A 25000-nucleotide genomic window follows, 5' to 3' on the forward strand; every position below is an offset into this window, starting at 1 on the left:
GCCGGAGGAAGGTTTGCCGCGCGTGCCGATACCGGGTGGTGCCGGTGGCCCCGGAATGGGTCGCGTGACAGGCCGTGGTATGCCGGCTAATATTGCCGGTGTACCCGCGGGACTGCAGGGTCCCGTGCGTGGTGTCGGTGGACCATCGCAGCAGCACATGGCACCGGTTGGCCGAGGACAACAGGTTTCGGCTCCGCCACAGATGCGTCCAATGATTCCTGGAGGTCCGCCACCGGGTCTGATGCCGGCCGCCGGCATGAATCCTATGGCTGGATTGGGACGTGGTGCGCCACCAGCGATGCGAGGCCCACCGCCCGGTATGATGCGTGGTGGACCACCGACGAGACCGTATTGAGAGTCGTATGCCCGTGAGCATTTAGATTTTAGGTTTTCTTATTCCTCCTCCAAACCGCCTCACCTCCACCAGCGTCACTTTGAATTGAATTAATGTAATGAATAAAAAACAGATGAATTCCAACTGTGGAAGTATCGCCAAACATACCGTCATCAATTTATTCTACAATCGGCACGAGAACGTGTGCTGAAACTCGGGCATCTTGGACATGGCGTGGACAAAGTCAAACACTCCCAGATTACCATTATTCTGGAGATCCATCTCTTGAAGCAGCTGCAATCAAAAGAAAAGCAAAGTTTCTACTGTCGCAATACAACTCGGGGCTGCTGATCCTTACCAAATCCGCAATGGTTTGCTTTTCCTGTTGGCTGAAATGTTCCTCTTTCGTTAGACGATCGCACAGCACCATGATGTCCTCTTTTGTGATTAAATTATCGTTATCAAAATCTTAAACGACATACAAAATGTATTTGCTTCATTGATACAGCATCACCCAGCAACCCGCACAAAATACGAACCATAAAGCTGGAATGCCCAGGTCGCCTTCACTTGCAGTGGACACTTGTCCGATAGCACGCTGAACAAATCGAGTAGGTCCTCGAATGAAAAGTTATCGTCTCGTTCGGATGAAAATACGTACAAAAGACGATCACGAAAAGGATTGTGCTATGTGGGGGAAAATGTGGAAACTTTTTAGGTGTTGGGGATCCAGCAACGCCGCGGGCTCACCTTTAACTGAGGAAACAGCTCAACCACGGCCTGCTCGGGATATCGCTTGAGAGTGGAAAAGTGTCGTGTTTCGTCAAGGTTAAGCAGGCGTTGCAGGATGAAAATTATTTCCGGCTTGGTAAGATACGTAAGCTCAGCGTACTCTTCCAGCTGCTGATCGGTGATCGGGCTTCCGTTACTGGCTCCCATCATTCGAAAGTTTGCTCTCGGTGGTTCTGTTTAGCTGTTCCTATCGATCTCAATTAGGATCAATCAATTATTCATAAATCGTTGCACGGTGATGGGCACACAGCACTAACACTCAGATCCAACCTAGTACCCATCGATATTAAAAAAAAACGCTTACCAGAATGATACAATTCGAATCAATTTATTTTACAAGGCAAATACGCGTGCTAGTATGGTTTGGCGCGGTGACTAACGTGCAGCTTTTGCTTCAACCCCTTGCTGGCACCGTTCACAGTCGTTTCCGGTTCGTTGTCGCACTTCCATAGCGCGAGCAGGCCGCACTCACCCGTTGCAATCAAATATCGTTCCTGTGTTTGATGAGAAGTGAGAGGACCATTAACACGCCGACACCACAAGATAACACACTTGAGGTACGCTTGCACGCTGCATGATAAGGATAGTATACCGCCGCTGGCACTCGACATGTGCCCGAGCGAACGTTCAGGAATAAAACAAATATCTTAAATAAAAAAAGTCTCTTACCTTTTCGTTGTACACGCTGGCACGCACTATCTGCTTGTTGCCGCCAAACGATCGATCCGGCAGAAGTGTCTTATTGTCATATCTCAGTGTCCGCAAACACTCGGTACTGTGAAGAGATATGCAGCATAATTTCGTCATTAAAAGCCCCAACATTGCGTTTATCTGTGCAAAGCTTACCCTTTGTTATAGTTGGAGCCTGCCAGTACGAAGAAGCTACCATTACCGTAATTGTGTGTACCGACCACATTACAATCTATAGCGGAAGTCCTGTGCATGGCTTTGGTTATTTGCTCCCGCTCAAACCGAGCCACGCAATCCTGGCTGGCCACATCATACAGATGCAAATCGTTTGTCGTCGTTACGCACGCCACCAAATCACGGCCTGTTGGATCGGCATGCCAGTTGATCGAATCGATTGCTGTCTCCACATTGAAGCAGTACTCAAGCGCATCATCCTCAGTCGTTTGCGAAATGTTGAACACGTTCACCAACCCATCGACGCTCCCGCTAGCGACGAGATCCGGATTGGAGGGGTGGAACCGTACGTTTGTTATGTCGTCACTGTGGCACTCCCAGTAACAGCCCAGATACTTTCGCTGCCGGACGTCGAAAAACAGCAAAAACGTGTCGCCGTTCTTCTGCACCTCACTCGTAGCGCACACAACGCGATCATTCTGGTTGATATCGCAAGAAGTCATCGTTTTCTTCAACCCCTCGGAGGTGTCTTCGAACCGGTGTACCGCGCCATTATCGCTACACCGTACATCGTACAGAAACACGTCCCCTTGCTCGGTGCAGCAGAGCAGTGAGTTGGAATCACCGTTGAAAAATCGCACCCCACGGATTCCGCTCTCGAACTGGCCGAGCGTGCCGTTTGAGATGCTGATATCACCGCCTTCGCGTACATCGTACAGTTGCAACGTTTTACGTGAAAGCCCCACGGCTAGCTTTCTCGAGTCGTACGACTGGGAAAGGTGCAGACCACATACTCGTTTAAGGGAGGCGGAAACTTCGGAACACGGTTGGAGAGTCGTCGTAAACAGCTCGCCTAACTGCTTGCCGCTACAGGAATCCGCATCCGGTACCGGGGACTCTTCGTCCGAGCTGTGTACATCTGGAAAGGAACTAGATCTGTAACATCATTCAATGGCCTTAACACAGAAGATGTTCTACCCACCTTCAAACATTTCTCGCAGGACGAAGGACACCGGGATCTTGCGATTCAAACGGAAACAATAGAGGCACGTGCCGGTTTCTGTTGACAGACAGGCGAAACGTCAAACCTCGTTTGGGCGCGCAACGCGTTGTTGTGGTTAAAACAGGCGACTGCAATTTTAAATGTTTTCCGTAGTGCAGTGAATTGTGAATTCGAATACGCCATGAACGAAACGGAGGCAATTGTGAACAATGCCAGCGATCTGTTGTTACTAGGAGCCGAGGTTCGGAATGTACCGCTCAAGGAAATCGCCAAACGATCGCTCAGCGGACTGCGCCACCAGGAGAGTGATATCGAGTTGTACGAGTTTCTGTTCGGGAATGTTATAACTTTCTTCGAGCCAAAGGAATTTGAGGATGAAGTGTCCTCGTTGGTGCTGCCCGAGCTGGTTCGCTTCGTGGATAAGGTACGTACGAATTGTGGTGCACGGTAGACTTGACTAACAAAGCTGTTGGTCCGTTTTTCCAGATTCAGAACGAACTGCAAACCAACGCGCTGTCCTACTTCTTTGTGGAGAACCTGACGCTGCTGCAGCGATTGGCGGATGTTCTGGCAAAGCTGATCGATTACCTGCTGGCCCAGGCAGAATCCTACCGCCTGTACCGCTCGCTCACTGTGTTTCCCGAATATCTTCTCCGGTGCTATACTATCGTACGCAAGAATTATGTGTCGATGGCACAGGAAGTGGAGGTGTTGGAAGCGATGAAAGCCCTATACGGTGTTTGCAAGAAGATACTCACGGCATTCCTTGAATTATTGTGTCCACGCGATACCCCTAATCGAACCGCTGCTGGTAGCTACTTTCGCACGATCGAGAAGGACGACGAGCGAGAATGTCTTGAGAAAGGTAAGGTAAAGTACAGTGCCGCATTACGACTCTTTCTTATCCAGTGCCTTACTCTTCCTTTTAGTTTGTACAGTGTTGGCGAGTGTTGGCAATGAAATCAGCCCGATCGACTCACTGCTGGCCAGTGACGTGTGGAAAAGCATCGTTAAGCTGTGCACCGAGCATGCGGAGGGACAACTGTGTACCGACAAGCGGCCTACCGGATGGTTCGGGAACGTTGTCGTGATACTGAACACCGGCGTTGAAGTTTCGTTTCAAGAACTGCAAAGCAAGAACGAAGCCTCCAAGCAGGCCACGATTGCGCTGAAGTTGAATGCGTTCTGCCTGCGAGTGATGCTTAAATTGCTAACGTTGTCCAGGCAACGGGTATCCTCGGATGTGTACCAGTCAATCATCGGGACTCTATTGCACATCAAAACGTGCCTTCGAACACAGACACTTACCAGTGAGTTGGTCGCAGGCATCGAACAGTACCTGCACGTAAGCTACATGGCTATCGTGGAAAGCTCCCTGCGCACGGATATCTTTGCCAAGGTAAGAACACAGGCATTCACACGGGGTTCAAAGGTAGATTTGTTCCTCCTCGTTTCAAATTTTCTTCGCAGGCATTGGTGAATTGCAAATTAAGCACGATTGATGATTGTCACTCCTATTTCAATCTCGTGATGCACATCATTGAACAGATAGTCACCTACTCCAACGACAACAGCCTAGTGTTGCGTTATTGCGTTGAAAATAACTTACTCCAGAAAATCGCCAACACAATCGAACATTCCGGCAATCTGCTGCTTAGCGGAGGCACTCTCTATCGCCAGCTTCTAGTGCACTGTTCCGCCTTGGTGCTGATGGGCTTTCGGTTACGAAACCGTACAGCTCAACGGGCGATCGAGGAAACACTGGTAGGCATGGTGCTTCAGGAACGATACTGTATCGCACTGCTAGGTATCGATCTGTGGTCCGTATTGGTGCGCTATCATTCCACTCAGCTATTGTACGAATATTTTGTGTTTTGGATGCGAGTAAACAACGAGTATGCACCATCGAGAACCAGACCGGAGCACGTGTATGTCCGTACGCTGTTGCGCAATCTGTACGTCTTCTTGCCGGGTGTGCAGAAGGAGAAACTGCTGACTACCTACCCCATTCGAAACAGCGAAAACGATCGTCTCTGGGTCACGGTAGGGCTACCCAGTACGGATTCGGAACTTATGGTGCATCGGCAGCAACCCCTCGCTTCGGTGGAAGAGCGGTTGCAAACACGGTTAAAGCAATTACAACAACCATCTCAACACCTACCACACCGGGTTGATGCTTTCTACGAAATGATGAATCTGCTTTCAATAGCAAAGAGCCAAGGAGGGATAGTAAACATGCTTCGAGAGTGGAGCTCGCTATTCGCTTGGGAAAAGATTCTTACTAATCCCTGCAAAGCTTCGGCGAGGATGCTGGAGTACCTCGAAGGGTCTCATGTTCCTCTCGACAACATTTTACGTCGTTGCAACTCATTAGCAGTCAGCAGAAGCTCGACCTACGCGAAGTATCGAATCGTGCTTCTTTTAGAGCGAGCCAACACCCCGCCGCAAGCGGTGTTCGAAGCCCTACTCAACGATAAGGAACCTTTAATAGCAGCCGCAGCTTTCCATTTGTTGCGCAAATTGAATTCTAAAAGACAACCGGCAGCGATAGCGTTAATTACAAGAGAGCCAGTGCTTCAATCACGATTAGCGGCCCTACAAAAGAATCTGCCAGGATTCCACCCTGTACTGCCCGCGGAACCTGCAGAACCCATGGCAGCTGTACAGCATCGCTGTCAACCTGCCAGTGCGGCGGAATCGACAGCAGATATGACGCTTATCATTAATAGTAAAATAGACGAACTGTTCCCCGACGACGATGATGATGATGAGGATGTTGATGCGATCGATTTCGATGCGCTGGCTGAAAACGTATCTCCGAAAAGGCGCAAGCTAGACCCAAGTAGATCAGCGAATCGTATTCTTGATGAGCTGGAAACTCAAAGTGAAGAATTAGCGAAACTTAATCAAACTCACAAGCTAGAAATAACGGAGCGAGCGCGATTGACTAGGATCATGACGAAGATGAAACGGCTTCTAGAAAGCGAATGATCTAGGGTGTAAATGTTCATAATCAGTGCCGGTATTAGTAATAAGTATTGTTTGTTTCGGGATAGCTGTAAGGCTGATAATTGCTCCGATAAACTTTTAACCAACCAACACAAATCAATCTATAGACTGCTGAAAGAATTGTTAATAGATTTATTGCATCGTTCACATTTTCACCGTTTAGCTGCAATGTTACATAGGTTATTTAGTGAGGATGTTCGGGCGACGCTGCTCAGTACTCCTGAACGGGTGTACCCGCTTCGACACCCATGAATTTGATCATCCACCCAACGCCGGCAAAATTCTGCGTCTTCTTGTACAGCAGACGCAGCTGGCTGTTGCTGCTAACGTAGTTGGCTGGCTTATCGTTACCGCAATGCTTGCGCACAGCCATTTCCTCCTGTGCGCCGTCCACCCGATCGTACACCTGCAGGTAATCCGTGGCGCACGTCGAATTGCTGCCCAGATCGAACGTCTCGAAGCGCAACGCGACGACCAGATTGTTCGGGACACTCACCGTCCACGAGCACTGCATACGCGTCCGATTGTTGAACGGATAGAGCGGACTGGTCAAGATGCCGCCATAATTGTACACCTCCCCACCACAACCCTGGCCCTGATCCGTGGCCACATATGTGGCATCCAGCAGCAGCGTAGCATAGTCCTTCTGCGTAGCCGGCATCACAAAGCGCAGCACATTGCCGGTACTGAAGACCGGGTTCGGGGTTACAAAGTTGCACAGTTCGATCACGGGAGTAGCATTCTCGTCCATTCCATCGAACACCTTGAGACCGTGCTTATCACATTCCACGTTGTAGAGGTAGAAGTTGTTAAAGTAAACCGCGATCGTGTAGTTGACCGGCACCTGAATCGTGATCGTACAAACGACCTTCGACGGGACTTCACTCTGCAAGATACGGCCCTGTAGTCGGGTGTAGTTCCGGGCGCAAACGCTGCTTTCTCGCACGTGCAGCGATACACCCTTGCCCTCGACCGCAGAGTCACTCTCGAACTTTACGTACACCTGGTTCGTCATCGAGATGTACGGGCTCGGTAGAACGCTGCTGCCGCAGTACATGTGATAGGCCGTCGCATACCGGGTTCCCTTCATACCGACAACGGAAGCTTTAGGATCGATCGCAGAGTTTTACACCGCTGATTACAACTTACCGAATAGAAGGCCGCCTTATCAGTGGCGCGGCCATTGAAAATGACGTTTTCTCCGAGTCCTTCGTAGATAACGGTTTTCATCTGGAAGAGGTAAAACGTGGGTTCGTTAGACCAGTGTTACATCACCACCGTCAGCCCACTAGTGACGCAGGACTCACCGAATAATCTCGGATGCCAATGTAGTCCTTACATTCGCCGCTGGCTTTGTCGTAGCTTTGCAGATCCATCGCTAAGAAATCCAGCTCAAGCTGCTTCTCGGACGATGTCTTAATCAGCCACAAGCACTTCACATTCGGCGGATACTTACCGTTAACCATTGGTGTATTGAGCGTGATGTCGCGCCCTTCGGTTAGATTGTGTACCATCGGTCCACAGAGCGAGGGTACCATGGTAACGGTGGCCTCGAAGAGTGTTCCCTGCAGAGCCGAATCGGTTACGTAGCGGAGGTACAGTGTCGGCCCGGAACTGGTCTGCACCGGTGGTAACCGGGCACCACAGTACCGCCCAAGCTGATCGGCAAAACCACTGCCACCATCGCGCAGTTCCACATAGTCATCCGTACAGTCGCTCCTGTTGCGTGACGTTCCAACGTGGAACTGCTCAAACGTTACCTGCACCGTGTAGCCCACGGGCACCTCGAATGTGTAGTGGCAATCCTGCACCCGATCGTTGCCACTGCCCAGGACGTTCAGATTGTAGCGTGGCGATTTATCATCCAGCGTGATTGTCTTATCACAATCGACACTGTACAGGATGAGGGCGGACATTTGCGCTGTCGAGGAGGAGAAGGATTCCATTTTGTACGAAACCACACCGTGGCTTCCGCTGATCGGTACGGCCGGTGCATGGGCTGTCAGGTTACCGCACAGCATCGCTAAACGATTCGCTGGCGTCAATTCCAGGCCCTTGTACACTTCGACCGCATCAAAGTAGCAACCCGTAGTGTGCTCTACGGTTAGGCTTTCGAACCGTACCGTCACTTTCTGACCGGACGGGATCGCTATATACCAACGGCATATCATTGCCGGTCGGAACGTTCCATCCGGTAGCAGATTCTCCGGGCTATGAATACGTGTGGTGCTGCTGATGTTACCACCGCACGCACTAAGCCGGTACTCGAACCGGAAACCACGTGCCTGCAGGTAGCGATCAGTTTGGAAGATGATCGCAGTGCGATCCTTCAACCGGAACCTAGTAGGACCCGTCTTCCTGCAGTAGGTACCTATCTTTTCCCATGCCAGCGGTTCGATGTACTCCTGCTTTCGGTAGATGGTCAGATTGTCGTACCGGCAGACCGATCCTATCAGTGTATCCTCCAGTTCAAAGTCGAGGAAATTCACCTCAATATTAGCGTCGGTTTTGTTGGCGAGGATCGTGTAGTTGCACACCTGCATCGAATTGTAGTTCTCCGGATAGTTCGGGCTTACGATCGTCTTCGGTTGGTCGTCAGCGTAGAAAATTCCTGCGAATTAAAGCGAAGGTCGTGTATCAGTGGCGTGGCAGAATGCGAACACGAGTCCCAAGGACCATACTAACCTCCACAGTTCGACTCCCAGCGAATGGTGAAACCATCGCCCTCGGTCTCATTGTCCGTCCGGAAGACAATCTTCATCGTAGTGCCGGTGGAGTTAAATACACCCGGTAACGCTTTACCGCAGATGCGACCCAGGCTTACCCAATCGCCTCTCACCTGATCGAACAGTTCGATCGAGTCCTTCGAACAGTTCGGGCTCTTCTCGATGCTGAACCGATCGATAAAGGTAATGCCCACGTGTTGTCCCTCGTTAGCGCGCACCACCCACACACACTCCACATTCGGCCGATACTTACTACCGGTCAACGGTGCACTGAACACGGCCATCCCGGAGTGAATCGTTCCGCCACATCCGAACGCTTTGCTCGCCAGCCGCAGCTCAAAGTCTCCGCCAGCACTAGGCGATGTCGTGTGATACTCGACAAACAGCTGATGCTTGTAGGTGGCAAACGATCCTTCTAACGGTTGATCCTTACAGAACCGTCCGAGCAACGGGCTCGACGGTAGCGCTCCGTTGTAAACCATCAGATACTCCTGTTCGCAGGGCAGCTTGAACGCGAAGCGACCCTTCGTGATGTTGATCAGTGTTTCCTCCGGATAGGTTACGTGCCAGGCACAGTGTAGGGCTACATCCCTACCGAAGTTACCCTGCGGTCGGCTAATGTTAACGGTCGATGGTCCGAACCGTCCACCGCACTCATGCACGACATAGTCCATCTTGAATCCTGCCTGATTCATGTAACCGCCACGATGCACGTGAACGGCCGTGCTGGGGAAGGGCGAAAGGAGCATCTGCGGGGTTGTGCTGTTGCTGCAGAACCTCTTGATCATTTGCTGTCCACCGGCGACACTCGTACTAGCCGTTACCTCAATACACATACGCTGGAACGGACCGGACACGACTTCGCGGAAGTTCATCGCCAACGTTCCAACCTGCCGCTGCTCTGGATCGCGCGATAGCGCACCATCGGTTCGACGGTACGAACACACGAGGGTACTGGCATTGGCAGGCGTCTCGATCGTCCCCTGTAACCCGTTCAGGTTTCCATTGCATATCGTGGGCTCATCGCTCGAGAAGCGCAACTTGAATCCCCGTCGTCCGGTTGTGCTTCTCGAGTAGAACTGAACCAGCATCTGGTTACCACTCGAGTAGACCGGCGTGAGGTCATCGAGCGAGGTGATCATCTTAATACGATTCCCGTAATTGTTAGCACCGTCATAGAACGATAATCGCCCCACGTTGAATTGGTCCGGGGCCATCTCGAGATCGAAGTCAAGGAACTCCAACCTCACCCGTCTGCCCTCGGGTACCGTGATGCGCCACTCGCAGAAAGCTTGCGGCGTCAGCTGGGTACCGTATCCGGGGCTCGTTACCTCACCCGCCTGCGCACGAATCGAGTGACTGCAGCGGCTATAGTTGAGCGCATAGTTTAATTTGAATCCCCGGAATATGGTGTTGTGATCGAAGGTCGTGAACACGACCATCACGTTCGGTATGATGCTGGTAATCGGTAGAGCTGGTACCTGTGAGCCGCAGAATGTACCAAGATGTAGCCGACCGGTTTCGTTCGCCCCCGGTACAACCGCGTACAGCTGCACGTTATCGCTGTCCGTGCAGTTGTCCGATTGTTTGCCCGGTAAATGAAGATCCTGGAACGTAAGTTCCACGCTACCGAGACCCGGTAGCTGTACGTGGTACTCGCACATACTCGACGCCGGATAGCCACCGACCAGCGGGTAGTTCTTGGACGTGATCGTACCGGATGTGGCACGGAAAAAGCCACCACACTTGGTGAGCGTCACGTTGATACGTAGGGGGCCTTTCGAATCGGCAAGCTCGTTGAAGTACTTCACCATCAGTGCGTTGGTGGTCGAAACGACGGGGCGCGTAAGATCATTGCTGCACGAGTGCAGCAGTTCCGGTGCCGCTTGCGTCAGTCCGTCCCGCACCACAACGTACTCACGCTGACAGAGCGAATTCCGGTTATACTGTGGATCATCGAGGAACTTGAGCTGCAGTAGCTCCCCGGCCGGAGCCAGCACCGTCCAGATGCACTCACTGTGCGGCGGTGGCAACGATGGGTAGTTGGGTGTCGTGAAGAGGACACTGTTGTATTGCTGTTTTAGTAGAACGTTACCCCCACACTCGACCGAGAGCTCCCGGTACACCAAACGGAACGAACTGGGCCCTCCGCTGCTCATTCGGAAGCGTACGAAGGCCCGATTGCTAACGGTGGTCAGCGTGCTCGGTAGATCGATACCACTGTACACACCAATCATCGGCGAATACTCGTCGATGCCGTTACGGATCGTCACCGAACCGGGACGTGCACCGCTTGAACTGATGTTCAGCTGCTCGAACCTGAACTCAATCGTACGCCCGGCTCGGACACTAATATTCCAGCTACAAACGTCCGTTTGGTCCATCCATATCATCCGTGTTGGCCACGTGTTGGGAAGGGGTGAAGCTGACGGCTGTGTTATCACACCGTTCGGATCGGTCAGGTAACCGCCACAGCGCAGCAGCACCTTACCAGCGAATCCGGTCCGATTGAGGAAGTAATCGGTACGGAAATCCAGTCTCAGATGGGGTGCCCCGTGGAAGGTACGCGGTACCCGGTAACCGTAGGTACAGATGCGTCCGTACGATTTCCAAGTGGCGAGATCACTGGAACCGAACACCTCCACGTAATCCGACACACATTCACTCGATTCCTCGAGATCGACCAGATCGAAAAACAGGAATGGATGGTAGGTCGGGATGGTCGATTGGAAGATCCAGCTACAGTTCTGCCCGTTCATGTATCCGTACGGGTAACCGGGTGAGGTCACATTGTACACCGTGTCGGTATCGTTGAACGCTATTACGCTGTGGCCACCGCAGAACAGCTCCGTGTTGACGGCAGCCGTAATCGACGCTACGCTGCTTGCCACCTTCTGCTGCCAGATCAGCGCGAACGAGGACGAATCCATGACATCGGTATGGTCCAGCACGACGTACACTACGTTCGTGGTCGATGTCACGGGATCCGGTTTGACGTAGCCACAGGCCGCCAGTAGCACCGCAGCACCGTCATCGTATCCATCGTAAATCTAATAAAATGATAAACGAGAGGATAAAGGACACGTAACCTTTACACGCCCCAGGTCCCTCACCGTGAGCGATCCGTCACACATTGCCGGCGTTTCGCTGGCACGATCGACGGCGAATTTGGTGAAACTCATCGCAATCACCGAACCCAACTCGACCGAGATACGCCAGCTAACGATCTCGGAGCGTGAGTAACTCCTCGGATACAGTGGCGACGAGATGGTGCCGCTAACGCCACTCAGCTCACTCAACAAGTCTGGAAAGATCGGGAAATTGGAATCAGCATAGCTATTCCTTTGCGGATACGCCTCTGCACACCTACCGTACGAGTATTCGGCCAAAAATCCTTTGGCAACCGTTGGTCCGGCCGACCGGAACTTGATCCACAAGCTGCTAGCGCTGGTCAGATTGGTCGGTGGTACCGTTCCGCAGAAATCACCCATCAGCGTACCGTCCGCACTCTGTTCGCGCACCTCCAGATAATCACCATTGCAATCGTCGGACGGTACAATGTCGATTTCTTGCACGTACAGCGAAATCTTGTTACCGGGCGATGCTACCACCTCCCAGACGCACTCCACATTCGCCGGGTACGAATCCGGATAGTTCGGTGAGGCGATCTCACCCGTCAGCGATCCTAACCGGCCACCACAAGCTGTCGGTAGTAAAGCGGTGGTTAGCAGTAACAGCGAGACGCGTAGCACAACCCAGGGGAACGTCCGGTAGTCCTTACCATTGTCCAGTGTGGTGTAGCTGATCTCCACGAACACATTGTCCAGCTTGGAGAAGAACAGATCGGCCGAACTGATCACCACCGTCAGCGCGTTACCGCGGCTAACGATGCTCGGCGGTACCCGGTTACCGCAGCCTTCGAAGCGTGCCGGCCCCTCGCTATCTTCACCCTCGTACACGGCGATCGTCGCGTAACAGTCACCATCCGAATCCATGATGCTCATGTGGCCGATGGTCAGCGTAATGTGTTGCGATTCCTGCGGTGCCACCAGCACCCACGTACAGTTGTCCGACTTTGTCTTGTGCGCATTCTTCAGCTGAATGGTGCCCGGTGCATTGGCCACGATCCGTGAACCGCAGTTCTGTAGAGAAGCGGAAGAGCAGAAGAGTGTGTGGGGGTAACCAGTAAATTTTTGGTCAACTCAAAGCGAGTCAATCGTTTTTTTTTCGCTTCTTCGCTCCACCCGTCGCCCTACCGTAGCGTAGCTAGCCTTGAAGCCCTTGCTGCCGAACTGATCGTTCGAATCGAAGGTAACCAACAGCTCGTGCCCGATCGAGGAGATGCTGGTGATGTTCGGTTCCGGACCACAAACCGTCAGCAGCAGCTTATTATCCGCTCGCATACTACCGTCGTACACCCGGAGCGCATCACTCGTGCAGTTGGGTGATCGTTCCATGGCCAGCTCATCGATCTTGAACTGCAGTGTGTGTGAGGCATCCGTCTTGATGAGCCACTCGCAGGATGCATTCATCGGGTAGGTCGCCGGATAGTTGGGCGAAGTGAAACTACCCTCATGCAGCAGGAACATTCCACCGCAAACTAGGAGAGGAATGGAACGCATTACTCGGCCCCTCGCATTTTAATCGGAAAAGGGATACCTACCGGCCGGTTTCGTCCTGTAGCTCGCAGTGAACCCACGATACGAGTACGAGCTGTCGCTGTAGAACTTGACGTACAGTACGTGGCCCGCACTAACCACCCGGATCGGTTCAGTCTGCTCGTGACAAACGGTCGTGATAAGCTGTGAATAGTTGGCATCATTCGCGATCATCAACCCATCGAACCGGCAGTTATCGCTCGTCTCCATGTGGAACTCCTGCACGGTCAGCTCGATCTGCTGGCCCGGTTGCGCCACGATCGTCCAAAGGCATTCCGTTTCCTTCGGATACGGTTGCGGGTAGTTCGGTGTGGACAGAGATCCGATCGGTTTGCTTAGCTGCCCTCCGCATCCTTCGATGGTCCAATCGAGCCGGAAACCCATCTGTTCGCCACTGTTGTCCGTGCGGAAGATCACATCGATCGTGTTGCCCAAGCTCACGAATGATGGTGGCCGGGATGCACAGTAACTACGCTCTATTAGCAAATCGCTCGCCCCGATCTCACGCAGCTTCACGTAGTCGAATGGACACCGATGGTTAGTGTCACTGGCATCGTTGGCGCTGCTGCTGCTGCCGCTGGTGGTGGTGCCCTGGTGAATTGATTCCAGATCAAAGTGCGAAAACTCGATTCGGATTCGGTTACCGCGCGGTACGCTGATCGTCCATTGGCAGTCCATTGAGGGTGGGTAAACATTGGGGAAGTTCGGTGATTCGATCACACCAGCATAGCCGGTGATGTTGCGCTTGCAGATAACGTTGTACTTCAACTGGAAGCCCCGGCCATGGTTCGTATCGTCCGTGCGCATCCGCAGGTACGCATGATTGCTGACCGTGTTCAGGACGAGCGGTTCCATTTCTGTCGTACAGAAGCGACCCAACTTAGTGCCACCGATATCGTACCCATCGTACACGTCCAGATAGTCGTACTGGCACGTCCGGTGGCTCTCCATGTCGAGATCAGTGAACACGATATGTATGGCCGATCCCTGGCTGGCGGTGATGCGCCACGAGCAGCGCGTACTTTGACCATACGGGAAGGGATAGTTGGGTGAGATGATGGAACCCTTCGGTGCGGTCAACACACCACCACACCCGGTCGTCGAGGCAGCCCATTCGATCATGAAACCCTTGTAGTTGCGCGAACTATCCGAGAAGAAGCGCAGATACAGCTGATGGCCGAAGGAGATCGTACCGTTAAAGTCCTGCTCACCGCAGAACGTACCAATCAGGGGTGAGTTCTCGGTCCCACCGTTCCGTATCGTGAGACCATCGAACCGGCAGGTCCGGTGTTTCTCCATCACGAACGTACTGACGAGCAGCTGGATCTGCATGCCCATCGGTACGTTGATGACCCATTCGCACACCTTGTTCGAGGGATAGATGTTGGGCCAGCCGGGCGATCGTATGATGCCGTTCGTCGTGAAAAAGTTTCCACCGCAAGCTGGTCATGGACACAGGGGGAATAGGTATGAAAAACCCTCGAACCTTTGAACTGACAATCAAATTGCCGAACGAAACTTACATTTTTCCACATCCATAAAGGTGAAGGCAACACTAAAGCCATCCTTCGAGGAGGACGAATCCGTGACGAAGCGTATGGTGATCATCGTGCCCGAGCTGGTCATGACCGGTGGTTTCTGGGATCCACAGTACCGCCCCACCAGACTGTCCGCTAGCGTCGAGTTATCAAAAATCTCCACATAATCGTACACACAGTTACCACTGAGCTCCAGCTCGAAGCTGTTCCAGCTAAGCTGTATCGCGTGGCCAGCCGGTGCCACAATGATCCACTCGCACCTGGCATTGTGCTGGTACTTGCCCGATTCAGCGATTGCCGGCGAACGGATGATCATGTCTTCGCGCGTCAGCACACCGCCACAGCTAATGTTAAAGAAGGTAAAGTTAGCCTTAAATCCGCGCCCCGCTACGGAACCGTCCGTTACGAAGCGCATCAACAGTACGTTCTTGGTGGAGATGGATCGCGGTGGTGGCTTGGTACTGCACCAACGGCCGAGCAAGGTCTGGTTCGACGGTACCATGCCATCGTACAGTTCCACGTAATCCAGATCACACTTCGGATAGCTGTTTTTCTCGATGTCAAAGTCCTGAAACTCGAGCTCAATCGCTTTACCGAGGGGTGCGTGTATCACGTAATCGCACAGCTGATTCGCCGGATACATCGATGGGTAGGAGGGTGAGAAAAGTTCCTGCTCCGGATCGTTAAATGTACCGCCGCATTTGATCTTGTAGGTAAGGCTGAAACCGGGCTTCGGTGCCGACCAATCCGTGCGGAACTTCAGAAGCAGCACGTTGCCGGTGGAAGTGTAGCCGGCTGGTAACCGATCACCACAGAACTTGCCCAGCGATGGGTCATCCGTCGTGCGTCCATCAAACACCTCCAGATAGTCGAACTTGCAGTCTTCGCTCGCCTCAAGATGGAACTTAGTGAACTGGATCTCCACCCGGCTCCCGATCGGTAGGCTGATCAGATATTCACAGTTCAGATTGTTCGGATACACGTTGTCCGTCTGGGAGAGCGGGGAGCTGATGGTACCTTCCCGTTGCGTAAATTTGCCCCCACAGCCGGGCACCCCTTCGACGACGGCGTAACTGATCTGGAAACCAGCATCATTACCATCCTCATCACTGTGGAAGTACACCGTGGCCTCGTTGCTGAGCGAGGTCAGTGGCTCGGGATGCGAGGTGTTACAGTACTTGGCCAGCAACGGTCCATCGTCGCTCACACCATCCGTAATCTGCAGGAAATCGTACTGGCAGTTTTCGTGCGATTCAATCTTCATCGTAAAGAAGGTGAACAGTATCCGCCGTCCCGGCTCGGCCCGTAGATACCACTTGCAGTCCCGGTTCGGTGGGTAGTTACCAGGTGTACCGGGCGATGCTATAACACCGTGGCTAGCGACCCCGATCGGACCTCCGCACACCGGATCAATGCTCTGCCAGTGCAACGTGAAGCCTTCATGGGAGGTTGAGTTATCCGAACGGAACCACAGGTACAGCATGTCGTGCGAGGATATGAAGTTGCCCCCATGCGGTAACCGATTGCCACAGAACCGCCCAATCATGTGTGCCGCCGAGGAGCGTCCATCGTGAATCTGTGAAGATGGGGAGATACCATCATTATGATCAGTTCGTCTGCGAAGACGACTCTCCCTTATTGGCTTACCTGCAACCAATCGAACTTACACTCCCCGCTAGCGACAGGATTTTCCAGGCGGAACTGGCTGAAGGTGACATTCAGGACCTGCGTTTCATTCGTTTTGATCAACCACGCACACCGGGCATTGTGGTTGTACGACGTCCCGTTCGACTCCGGATATCGCAGTGTACCGTTCAGCTCGAACCGTATGCCACCACACGCCCGGGCCATTACTTGACACCGAAGCCCGGTATAGCTTGGTGGACAGCGACACACGAAGCGGTTCGCCATAGGTGCACAAGTACCACCATTCTGACATGGATTCGACTCACACGGCGAAGCGGTACGCATACAAAGCGGTGGATTCGTATCCGGTGGACAGAGGCAGCTAAAGTTTTGGGAATCTGTTTTTACGCAAGTTCCACCGTTCTGCCAAAGAAGAGAGATAAGAGGGGCAAATCTATCGGGGCCTTCGTTTCCGAGCCATTCCTACTTACCCGACATGGTGCACTTGCGCAGGGGTTCCACGAGCTACGGATACAGCCAGAAACGCCAAACCCGGAACCAGTGTATCCCGGCAGGCAGACACAGTTCGGTGTCGCGCTACCATAATCAACGCAACGAGCCATCGCATGGCATAGACCCGGGGTACAGCGAGAACCCTGGGCAAGGCATGTCTTCCCATCACCCGCGTAGCCCGCCGGACAGCTACCACATCGAAATGAACCCTGCGAATGAGCAACCATTTTTTTAGCACGTCATCTCGACAGCGCCAGTATCTATGGAAACCACGGCGCCTACCCTTGTATTGATGCAGGGCACCGATGGTGCCGTACTGCAGCCGCCGTTATTCGTCTCGCACTCATTGATATCGACACAGTAAAAACCATTCCCGGTGTAGCCTGCCGGGCATGCACCGCAGACGAAAGAACCGGGCAGATTGATGCAGCTCACTTCCGGATCCTTCGAGCAGTGGGGCCGCGATTCGCTACATTCATCCACATCCACATTACACGCCGGTGTAACGCCGTTTGTCTTCCATCCCTGATCACAGATACACCGATAACCATCCTTCGATTGCACGCACGCCCCATGACCACACAGTTCTGCCCCTGATGTCGCGCAGTCCTGCGTGCGCGTGTTGCAGTGAATACCGCGCCACCCGTCAGCACAAATGCAGGAGTAACCACCGTGCTGGTTCTGGCACGATGCTCCATTCTGGCAACCGAGATCGGTTCCCGCGAACTGGGCACACTCGTTCACATCCGTCGTACACGTTTGACCCTCCCAGTTGCTGGGACAGAGGCACAGGAACGAGTTGTACATGTTGAGACAGGTACCACCGTGCTGGCACGGACCGCTACGGCAGTAATCGGTCTGCTGCAAGCTCTCCTGCAGCGTGGTAAGCTTAGTCTCGACTGCCCTTATCCGGCGTGCCAGCGCACTGATGCGTGGATTCACTGGTGTTACGTTGCGCGTCGATGAACTGCAGGAGTGGGAACCGTAGCGCATAAGTAGATGAAGAATCGATTCACGCCCTGGACTGACTACTACTTACTCCTGCTCCAGCTTCTCTACCCGCTTGATCAATCCGAAGGGACCACCGACGTAGGTGGACAGCATTTGAACCTGATCCGCAATACTACCCCCGGTAGGCAGGAACATCTGTCCAGCACCGTCGCTTAACGAAGCACGACCGTTGAGCATCATTTTGGTGACCGTCTGGAGTAGTTGATCAATGCTTTGGCTACCGATGTTCACGTGTCCACCGCCCTTCAGATAGAAGGTAATATTCTTATCCATCGCCGACTCAAAAATGATGTGGCCATTGCTAGCATAGATCTTGGCTCTGTTTGAGTAATGGGGAGCAGCATTGTTAGATTTCTTTCCCGAAGTTTCCTACTTAGATTTCTTTCATAAAAATGTTAAATCCTTGGTATACACTCAATTCTAGCAGCCGGATCACAAGCAGTTCTTATCTTCATTGTGAGTTTAGGGGGCGTTGGTAGTGTCGTGCAACACGGATAAGAGAAGTACGCCCCTTTTTTTTACCAGGGCGTATACTAACCATGATTTGACCGACACAAGAAAATTCTTAATGCGTTAGTAACAGTAACATTTCATTTCGGAATAACCATGCTAGATTCAAAGATTATTTGAGCAAAACGCCCCTTTTTGGCACTTTTCCATGTTGAGTTTCCAGAAAATACTACAAGTATTCACAAACTTACTGATCCTCAAATCCTGCCATGACATGATCGAGGGAAAATCCGATCACAATGAGCAGTGTGCAGCACTGCTTGAGATACATTTTGACACAAACGATCGCACTAAGTTGCTTCCACCGGCCACTGGTCACCAAACCATACTTTCACTGTTTCACTTTAAACACTTGCTTTTACTCGTTTGCTTACCAGCTGCTTAGGAAGTTCTTCGCCCCGCACCAACTGAGCTCCGGCCAGGAGCGTGCGCCCTTTTTATAGCACTCCAGCTAGTATGCTGGATGCTGGTAGATAGTGTTCTATCGGCAATACGAAGACACCCCCTGAAATCGATACTCGATTGCGCTGCATCATAGGATTGGTTTGCACGCGATAAAAAAATCTTTGGCGCCGGTTTGGCTAGTATGGTATAACTTTGTGGGTGTACTTGTTGCGAAGAGGACAGTCGATAACACTGCTGTCCGAATAAATCAAGGCGTCGAGGAAATCCTCTGCCATCACCGGCACTCTTTGATCAAGCCCAGTACGTATCCAAGTATATGGGCAAGTTGCGGTGTCTGTTCCCTTCTTTCACATAAATAGTATACTGTATGAACATTAGTATATGGCTTAATGGACGTTTCCGAATTTATTGGTAAGTTAACGGTGTCTTATCTACAAATATATATATAATGTATATATATATATATAGACTATGGAGACTGTGTGAATGTGTCCTTTTTGTGTGCATCTTTCTCATTCTAAATAGCTATGCTTCCGCTGTTTTTTCTCTATGTTATTTGAATTAAACTAGCTTTGTGTGTGTGGTTTTTCTTTTCTTCATAGTAAATAGAACACTACCGAGTCTGCTCACTTTTCTTTTCACTGTTTTTCTTTCTTTCTTTTGTTAGGACGAAACATGTTTGTATGTTGCTGGTAGATTGCGGAGTTTACGTGGGTATGTACGTGCATCATCGGATCAAACGTTACATGAGAAAATTTGTGCTAAAACGCAAACAACGCCCCACCCATTCGTCTACGATGGATGGGGATATAGGAAAAACTCTTTCTTTGCTAAGTCAATGACCTCAAATCGGCACACACTCTACCCTAACTGGTGACATAATACCACCCTTTCAGCTTTCTTTCCACTAGTCTCGGTGATTAACAGATCTCTTCTTGGAAAAGATATTCAAACAATTACTCTACTAAAGTCGGCTACTACCTTTGTGCGAGTGTGCGTGCTGCGATAGGATAGGTTGGAGTACTCATAAGACACGGTGCACGGTTTCCAACTAGTCGTGGTGTGGAGTTTCAGCTCCCTATTAGATAAAACGTATAGTCTAGGGACCTGGGTCGATGAATGAACACATTTCAAAGGTCACCAAGGTAGTGTAATGCGCCTGGAAGACCCTAACCGATCACTATGGAAGATGATGATAGACCGATAAAGAAACAAACGAATACACATGTCGCTTGGAGTGTACAGTGAATGTAGTAAATTGAAATAAGAAACAAATTGTGGATCACTATCGTTGATCCACCCTTTTTGGCACCTGACATGGAACAAAACGGAGCGACAGACAATGGGACAAAGAGCTCCTCTTAAACAAACTAGTCAATATCATAAGATTCTATGCGTCCCTTTGTTAGTTCTATTTAAACCTCTTCTTCCCCTCACTTGACAAATGCCAAGCTTCTTCTTTACGTTCTGCTCTCATCCTTTATCATCGTTGAACTTGTTCGAAAATATCCGAAAGTCTGTTACTGCACTACTGCTACTGTTTGTTTGCTTAGTTTTCGAATGACGACAATTTTCTTTTTAAATAGACACGTTTTTGACGAGTTTCTTTCCTTATTCTTCTTTTGTTTTTCTTGTTTCTAATTATACTCTTGGCGTTTTTAAAGTTTTTTTGTTTTCATTTGTTCTCTCGTACCCTGTGTTAACAACTCTGTTCGCACCTCTACTGTTCATGTGTCTGTAGTTGCGAGCCGTTTAGCTCATGAATGGTTTATGCACGCAGGTGTATGCGTCTTTGTGTGTGTGCGTGTGTGTGTGTTTGTATTCTTGTATGTGAACTGTTTTGTGTTTTCGGTTGCTGCTATTCTCGCTGTAGACTCAAAATCGTAAGTCCCCTTTTGTACAACTTGTTATAATAATTCGTATAGACCACATGCTGCGATTCATTCCTGCAGAAGATGTTCGGTTTAAAATAGTGTCTACAGACTGCTATTGCGCCTGTTATACATTGAACGCTAGCGCAGCTTGTCAGAACCAACTGCATGATCCACTTTTCCCCATCTTGTTATTTTCTCTTAATAGTTACGTTCTTTTGTTGTTTGGTTGGTTTTGGGTTTAAAGAACGTCAAATTTATAGGAAAAACTAGTTCTAGTTCAAACCTCCTCTAAACGGACACGGTGACGTAGTACATTCCTAGTTGTTTCAGTAAATCACGTTTCGATAGTAGTCTATTGCCCTTTCAGTTGACTTTTGGCTTCTCATCTGTTTTCCATTTACCGCATCTCATAAAGCTACGTGTTGGTTTCTTCTATCCCTTATAAATATTAAGTTGGGTTTTCTTTCTTTTCTTTTACACTACTTCCTTTCCTTCTTCTATATAGAGCTAGTATTCAGACCATTCAGATTTTATGTTAGTGTACGACATTCATCCCGTTTCACCACAGGTCCGTTTTGGCGACAAACTATCTTATCAAACAAAAAAAAAGGGAGGACATTCCATCCTCAACTCTTGGATTTCAGTCACCATATAAAGAAGAAAGCCAATAATCAAAATGAACAGTAGATTAGGCTTCGATTCAAACAAAACCGAAATGGCATAACCATTTGCAGATCCATATTGTCTGCAATGTGTATGATTATAATGGTGTTGGAATTCAGGTTCTGCAAGAATTCTCAATGCTTTCTGTGTAACTTTTTGCCACAGATGGTTTCAGATCAATTATTCGTTTCAACAATAGTACGTATAACTTGGTGGTTTAGCATGTCGTGTCATCTTCGGAAGTGAGTAGAACGACGTTTTAGCAGTTCAACGGTTGAGGAGTATTGCAATTGCTTTGTTTCTTTTCGCTGGAAATTGGACCACATATTTGTAATGTTATTTCATATTTTTAGACGCTCAACAAGCGTCCCAGAGGACAGCATATGAACCAGGTGCAGGAGCAACCGCTCATTGAAAAGTGGAATGGTGTTCCAAGGGGCAGAATTATAAACCGGTCAGCAATATACGCACACACACACACACTAACACACAGACACACACGCGCACACACATACATTCACACACATGCAAACACACACATCCATCACATCTTAGCGTTCTATTTGATAGAACTAACCATTTGCTAAGAGACGGGACGAGAGCGTGGCAGAGCTATTGCCCATGAATATCGTATATTCAAGAATTGGGGCAAACCCGTAAGTACAGACTGCAGAAGAGAACTCCAGAAGGTGGGTTCCAGCTTAGAGAAGCTGGCGTGCACCATGCTTGCCACCGGTGTAGGCATGCACGCACACTGGCTACGGTGGATGGACTAGAAGATAGAAGCTACCTTACACTGTTCGCTCCATCGGCTGCTAGCTCGCTATTATCCTTTGGCAAGTTGCTTGCCCTAGTAATCTAGGATCTTCGTTTTGTCATTAGCGCTCCGTTGTCCTCGGCCGATCTCTTGGAGAAACCGGTGGTCACTGCGGAGGAATTTGGTTTGGTGTTTTTTTTTTGTTTCGCGTCTCGCGTTACGATTGCCCACGCTTAGTAGCAGCAGCAGCATCATCCCTGGGGCACGTCGGTTACTTTCGTCGACTGGACGTCGACGGCTGGCGACGGCTAGAACCGGGACGCTGCTCAACAGTACCATTTGTCTCTCCGCTGGGTACGGGCATCGGTGCCCTACCCTGCATTGCTCCACCACTGCTCGCCGCGGTGTCGTTCGATTGCGATGCCGATTTCCATCGCGTCTGACCGTACTTGAGCCGCAGCTCCTCGTGCAGCTTGTCACGCAACAGGGCACTACCATTGTCGGCCTCGAGGAAGGGCGGTGCGAGACCGTGTGCCACCCGCTCACTGATCGGGATGAGCCGCCGGCGACTCGACTCGTACAGTTCCAGGTTGAGCGGTGATCGTCGCGATCGTTTTTTCGTCTTAACCGGCAGCGCCGGTTTCTCTTCGTCTGGTTTAATCTTACCATCGACCGTATCCGTACCGGGTGTCCCGCTCGTCTCGAGCTTTCCATTATACGTGTCGCACTTGAACACCGCGATCTGCTCCTTGCTGTTGTTCTTCCCTGAGTACGTATCGAACTTGGACGAGGACGTACCAGCACCTCCACCACCGTCACCTCCGCCCTTACCGAACGTTTCAAAGTGATGCGACAGATCAGGCGGTGAGCTGGTGGCCGCATCCCGGCTTAATCGGCGTCCGATCGTACCTAACCGCTCGCTTATGATGCTATCCGTGCTGAAGCGCCGAACGTTTAGCGAGGAACCGAAGGATGAACTCTTGCTAGCGGCACCCTCCGTTCGCCTACCGAAACCAAAGGTCCGCAGCCGACCCGGACTAGCTCGTCGACTTGTACTAGCACTGGTGGAAGTAGCACGACCGCCGCTCCCGCCGCCATTAACTGCTATTGGTGCATCCGGTAGGAGTGCCTGCGAGGTGCTCTCCGAGGTCGCCGACAGCGACGCATCCGCATCCGGATCCAGCTGCACCCTGTCGAGTTTCATGTTTCTACGTTTCAAAGGACAGCTTTTAACAACACGCAAACACACAACAGAGAGAAAGAGAGAAAAGAGAGCGAGACAGAGACAGAGACCGAGAGAGAGGGAGAGAGAAAACAGAGAGAGAGAGAGAGCCAGAGGAGGTGGTGGGGGTGGTGGTGGGAGCTAGAGATATCCCCACGATCACCTTACCTTCGTATTTCCTGGATCATCTCGAAGAACTGGGCCTTACTCTTGCGTCGCCGTCTCTGCTCATCCTCCTTCTGGGCCAAATTGATCAAGAGTCGTGTCGCGCGGGGTTGGGGAAGAGAAAGGATTGCATTAGTGTGGTCATCTGCTGTCTGTCCCCCTTCCCCAATTTACCACCCAGACATTACCCGTTTGACGCTCTTCTGAAACAGACTCGTTATCTGACCCTGGCGTATCGTGTGAACCAGCTCCTTGGCCGCGTGGTGCGGTGACACCAGCTCGACGCAGTTGATGAACCGGTACAGCTTCTGGCTGAAGAACATAATGTTGCGGCTCTTCCAGATCGTATCCTTCGGTTGGTGACGCAGTATCGGCAGCGTGTACTTGTAGAACACGTGCTCGATGATCAGGATCAGCACACCCAGCACCATGCCGACACCGAGCAGCAGAAACACACCGGCCACTGCCGTCACACCGAGCGGCTTCGGTTGGGCCATCTCACGGTCCAGCTTGAAGCAGGGTAAATCACCGTACCACTTGGCTGTCAGGATGTCCAGGTAGCCATCGTGCGAGTACTTCGAGATGAGCATCGACATCGTTTGCTTGAGCGGAAAGCTGGAAACCGAAACATTGCGTTGAATTAAAGGAATAGCACCGAGGGAGCTAACACGACGACTCACCCCTTCGACATCCCGATCGCGTAAGAATCTTCGATGTAGTTATCACCAATACGTTGCAGCGCGCAACTCTGATCCGTGCCGCGATAGTAATCCAGAATGGGAGTATCGCACATCAGCAGATCAATTGTTCGGTTTCTGCAAGAAAGTCCAGCGGCCATCAATCAATCATCCGGAGCAATAAGATCGTGTTGCAAGCAAACGGCCCTTACTTTAACCGCTGGATGCCTTCGTCGATGCTGTGCAGCTGGTACTTCTTCATATGCTCCCAGAGTGGCTTGTCGTTGTACTGGACGTACGATTCGGCTGCCGTGGCTATCGGTGAGCCAACACGCTGTGTTAACATCTGCAAAATCCGATCGGACGCCGTTACATTTCAAAGCTTATCCCCAACGAAAATGACAAGATTAACTCCTCCTCCTTCTCCTGTGCACTTACAGACATTTCGTAGTACTTGGCCTCATTGTGGAACAGTAAACCCGCTATCAGGGCCGCTATGTTGGCCGTGTACGAGGCTATGAAGATCACGCTAAAGCCACCCCAAACGTTGATGAGAAACTTGTTCGGCCACGACTTTGGTGCTTTGAAGGCGACCAAATGGCCACACAGCAACCCCCACATCACCCAGAGAGCTGCAACAGGAAAAACGGAAT

At 51.1% G+C, this 25000-nt stretch overlaps 5 protein-coding genes across 6 annotated transcripts in view; 2 read left to right on the plus strand and 3 right to left on the minus strand.

The window, feature by feature from the left end:
• The window catches only part of LOC125956678 (small nuclear ribonucleoprotein-associated protein B), a 1025-nt gene extending 534 nt beyond the window's left edge, over nt 1–491 (plus strand). Inside the window, exon 2 of the mRNA XM_049688763.1 lies at nt 1–491. This exon is cut by the window's left edge and continues 257 nt beyond it. Coding sequence (XP_049544720.1) covers nt 1–355 — 355 coding nt within the window. The 3' untranslated portion in view covers nt 356–491.
• Nucleotides 492–1171: 680 nt separating this feature from the next.
• Nucleotides 1172–3081, minus strand: LOC125956677 (WD repeat-containing protein 89). 2 transcript variants are annotated; one of them, XM_049688761.1, is made up of 5 exons: nt 2973–3081; nt 1973–2909; nt 1796–1901; nt 1431–1620; nt 1172–1313 (listed from the first exon to the last, which is right to left on the minus strand). In XM_049688761.1, the coding sequence occupies exons 1-4, from the start codon at nt 2980–2982 to the stop codon at nt 1480–1482; spliced, it is 1194 nt and encodes a 397-aa protein (XP_049544718.1). In that variant the 5' UTR covers nt 2983–3081; the 3' UTR covers nt 1172–1313; nt 1431–1479. The 2 variants fall into 2 exon arrangements, with proteins under 2 accessions (XP_049544718.1, XP_049544719.1); XM_049688762.1 differs by having other exon boundaries at nt 1190–1321.
• A 51-nt stretch (nt 3082–3132) lies between these two features.
• LOC125956676 (uncharacterized) lies at nt 3133–6087 on the plus strand. Its single transcript, XM_049688760.1, has 4 exons — nt 3133–3417; nt 3480–3858; nt 3923–4392; nt 4464–6087. Exons 1-4 carry the CDS (start codon nt 3175–3177, stop codon nt 5982–5984), a joined length of 2613 nt encoding a protein of 870 aa, XP_049544717.1. The 5' UTR covers nt 3133–3174; the 3' UTR covers nt 5985–6087.
• A 19-nt stretch (nt 6088–6106) lies between these two features.
• LOC125956679 (cubilin homolog) lies at nt 6107–18977 on the minus strand. The gene is made up of 15 exons (XM_049688764.1): nt 18776–18977; nt 18103–18393; nt 17346–18030; nt 17042–17272; nt 16572–16973; nt 14910–16500; nt 13392–14828; nt 12985–13328; nt 12510–12870; nt 12099–12431; nt 11842–12032; nt 8688–11778; nt 7310–8613; nt 7152–7232; nt 6107–7086 (listed from the first exon to the last, which is right to left on the minus strand). The coding sequence occupies exons 1-15, from the start codon at nt 18853–18855 to the stop codon at nt 6214–6216; spliced, it is 11295 nt and encodes a 3764-aa protein (XP_049544721.1). The 5' UTR covers nt 18856–18977; the 3' UTR covers nt 6107–6213.
• A 401-nt stretch (nt 18978–19378) lies between these two features.
• LOC125958314 (uncharacterized) overlaps nt 19379–25000 on the minus strand; it is a 10993-nt gene continuing 5371 nt past the window's right edge. Inside the window, exons 11-16 of the mRNA XM_049691582.1 lie at nt 24786–24979; nt 24560–24693; nt 24351–24485; nt 23859–24285; nt 23674–23744; nt 19379–23473 (exon numbers count right to left, since the gene is read on the minus strand). Coding sequence (XP_049547539.1) covers nt 22555–23473; nt 23674–23744; nt 23859–24285; nt 24351–24485; nt 24560–24693; nt 24786–24979 — 1880 coding nt within the window. The 3' untranslated portion in view covers nt 19379–22554. The remainder of the gene's footprint in view (nt 23474–23673; nt 23745–23858; nt 24286–24350; nt 24486–24559; nt 24694–24785; nt 24980–25000) is intronic.

This window comes from Anopheles darlingi, chromosome 3, assembly GCF_943734745.1.
Source record: "Anopheles darlingi chromosome 3, idAnoDarlMG_H_01, whole genome shotgun sequence".
Taxonomy (NCBI): Eukaryota; Metazoa; Arthropoda; class Insecta; order Diptera; family Culicidae; genus Anopheles; species Anopheles darlingi.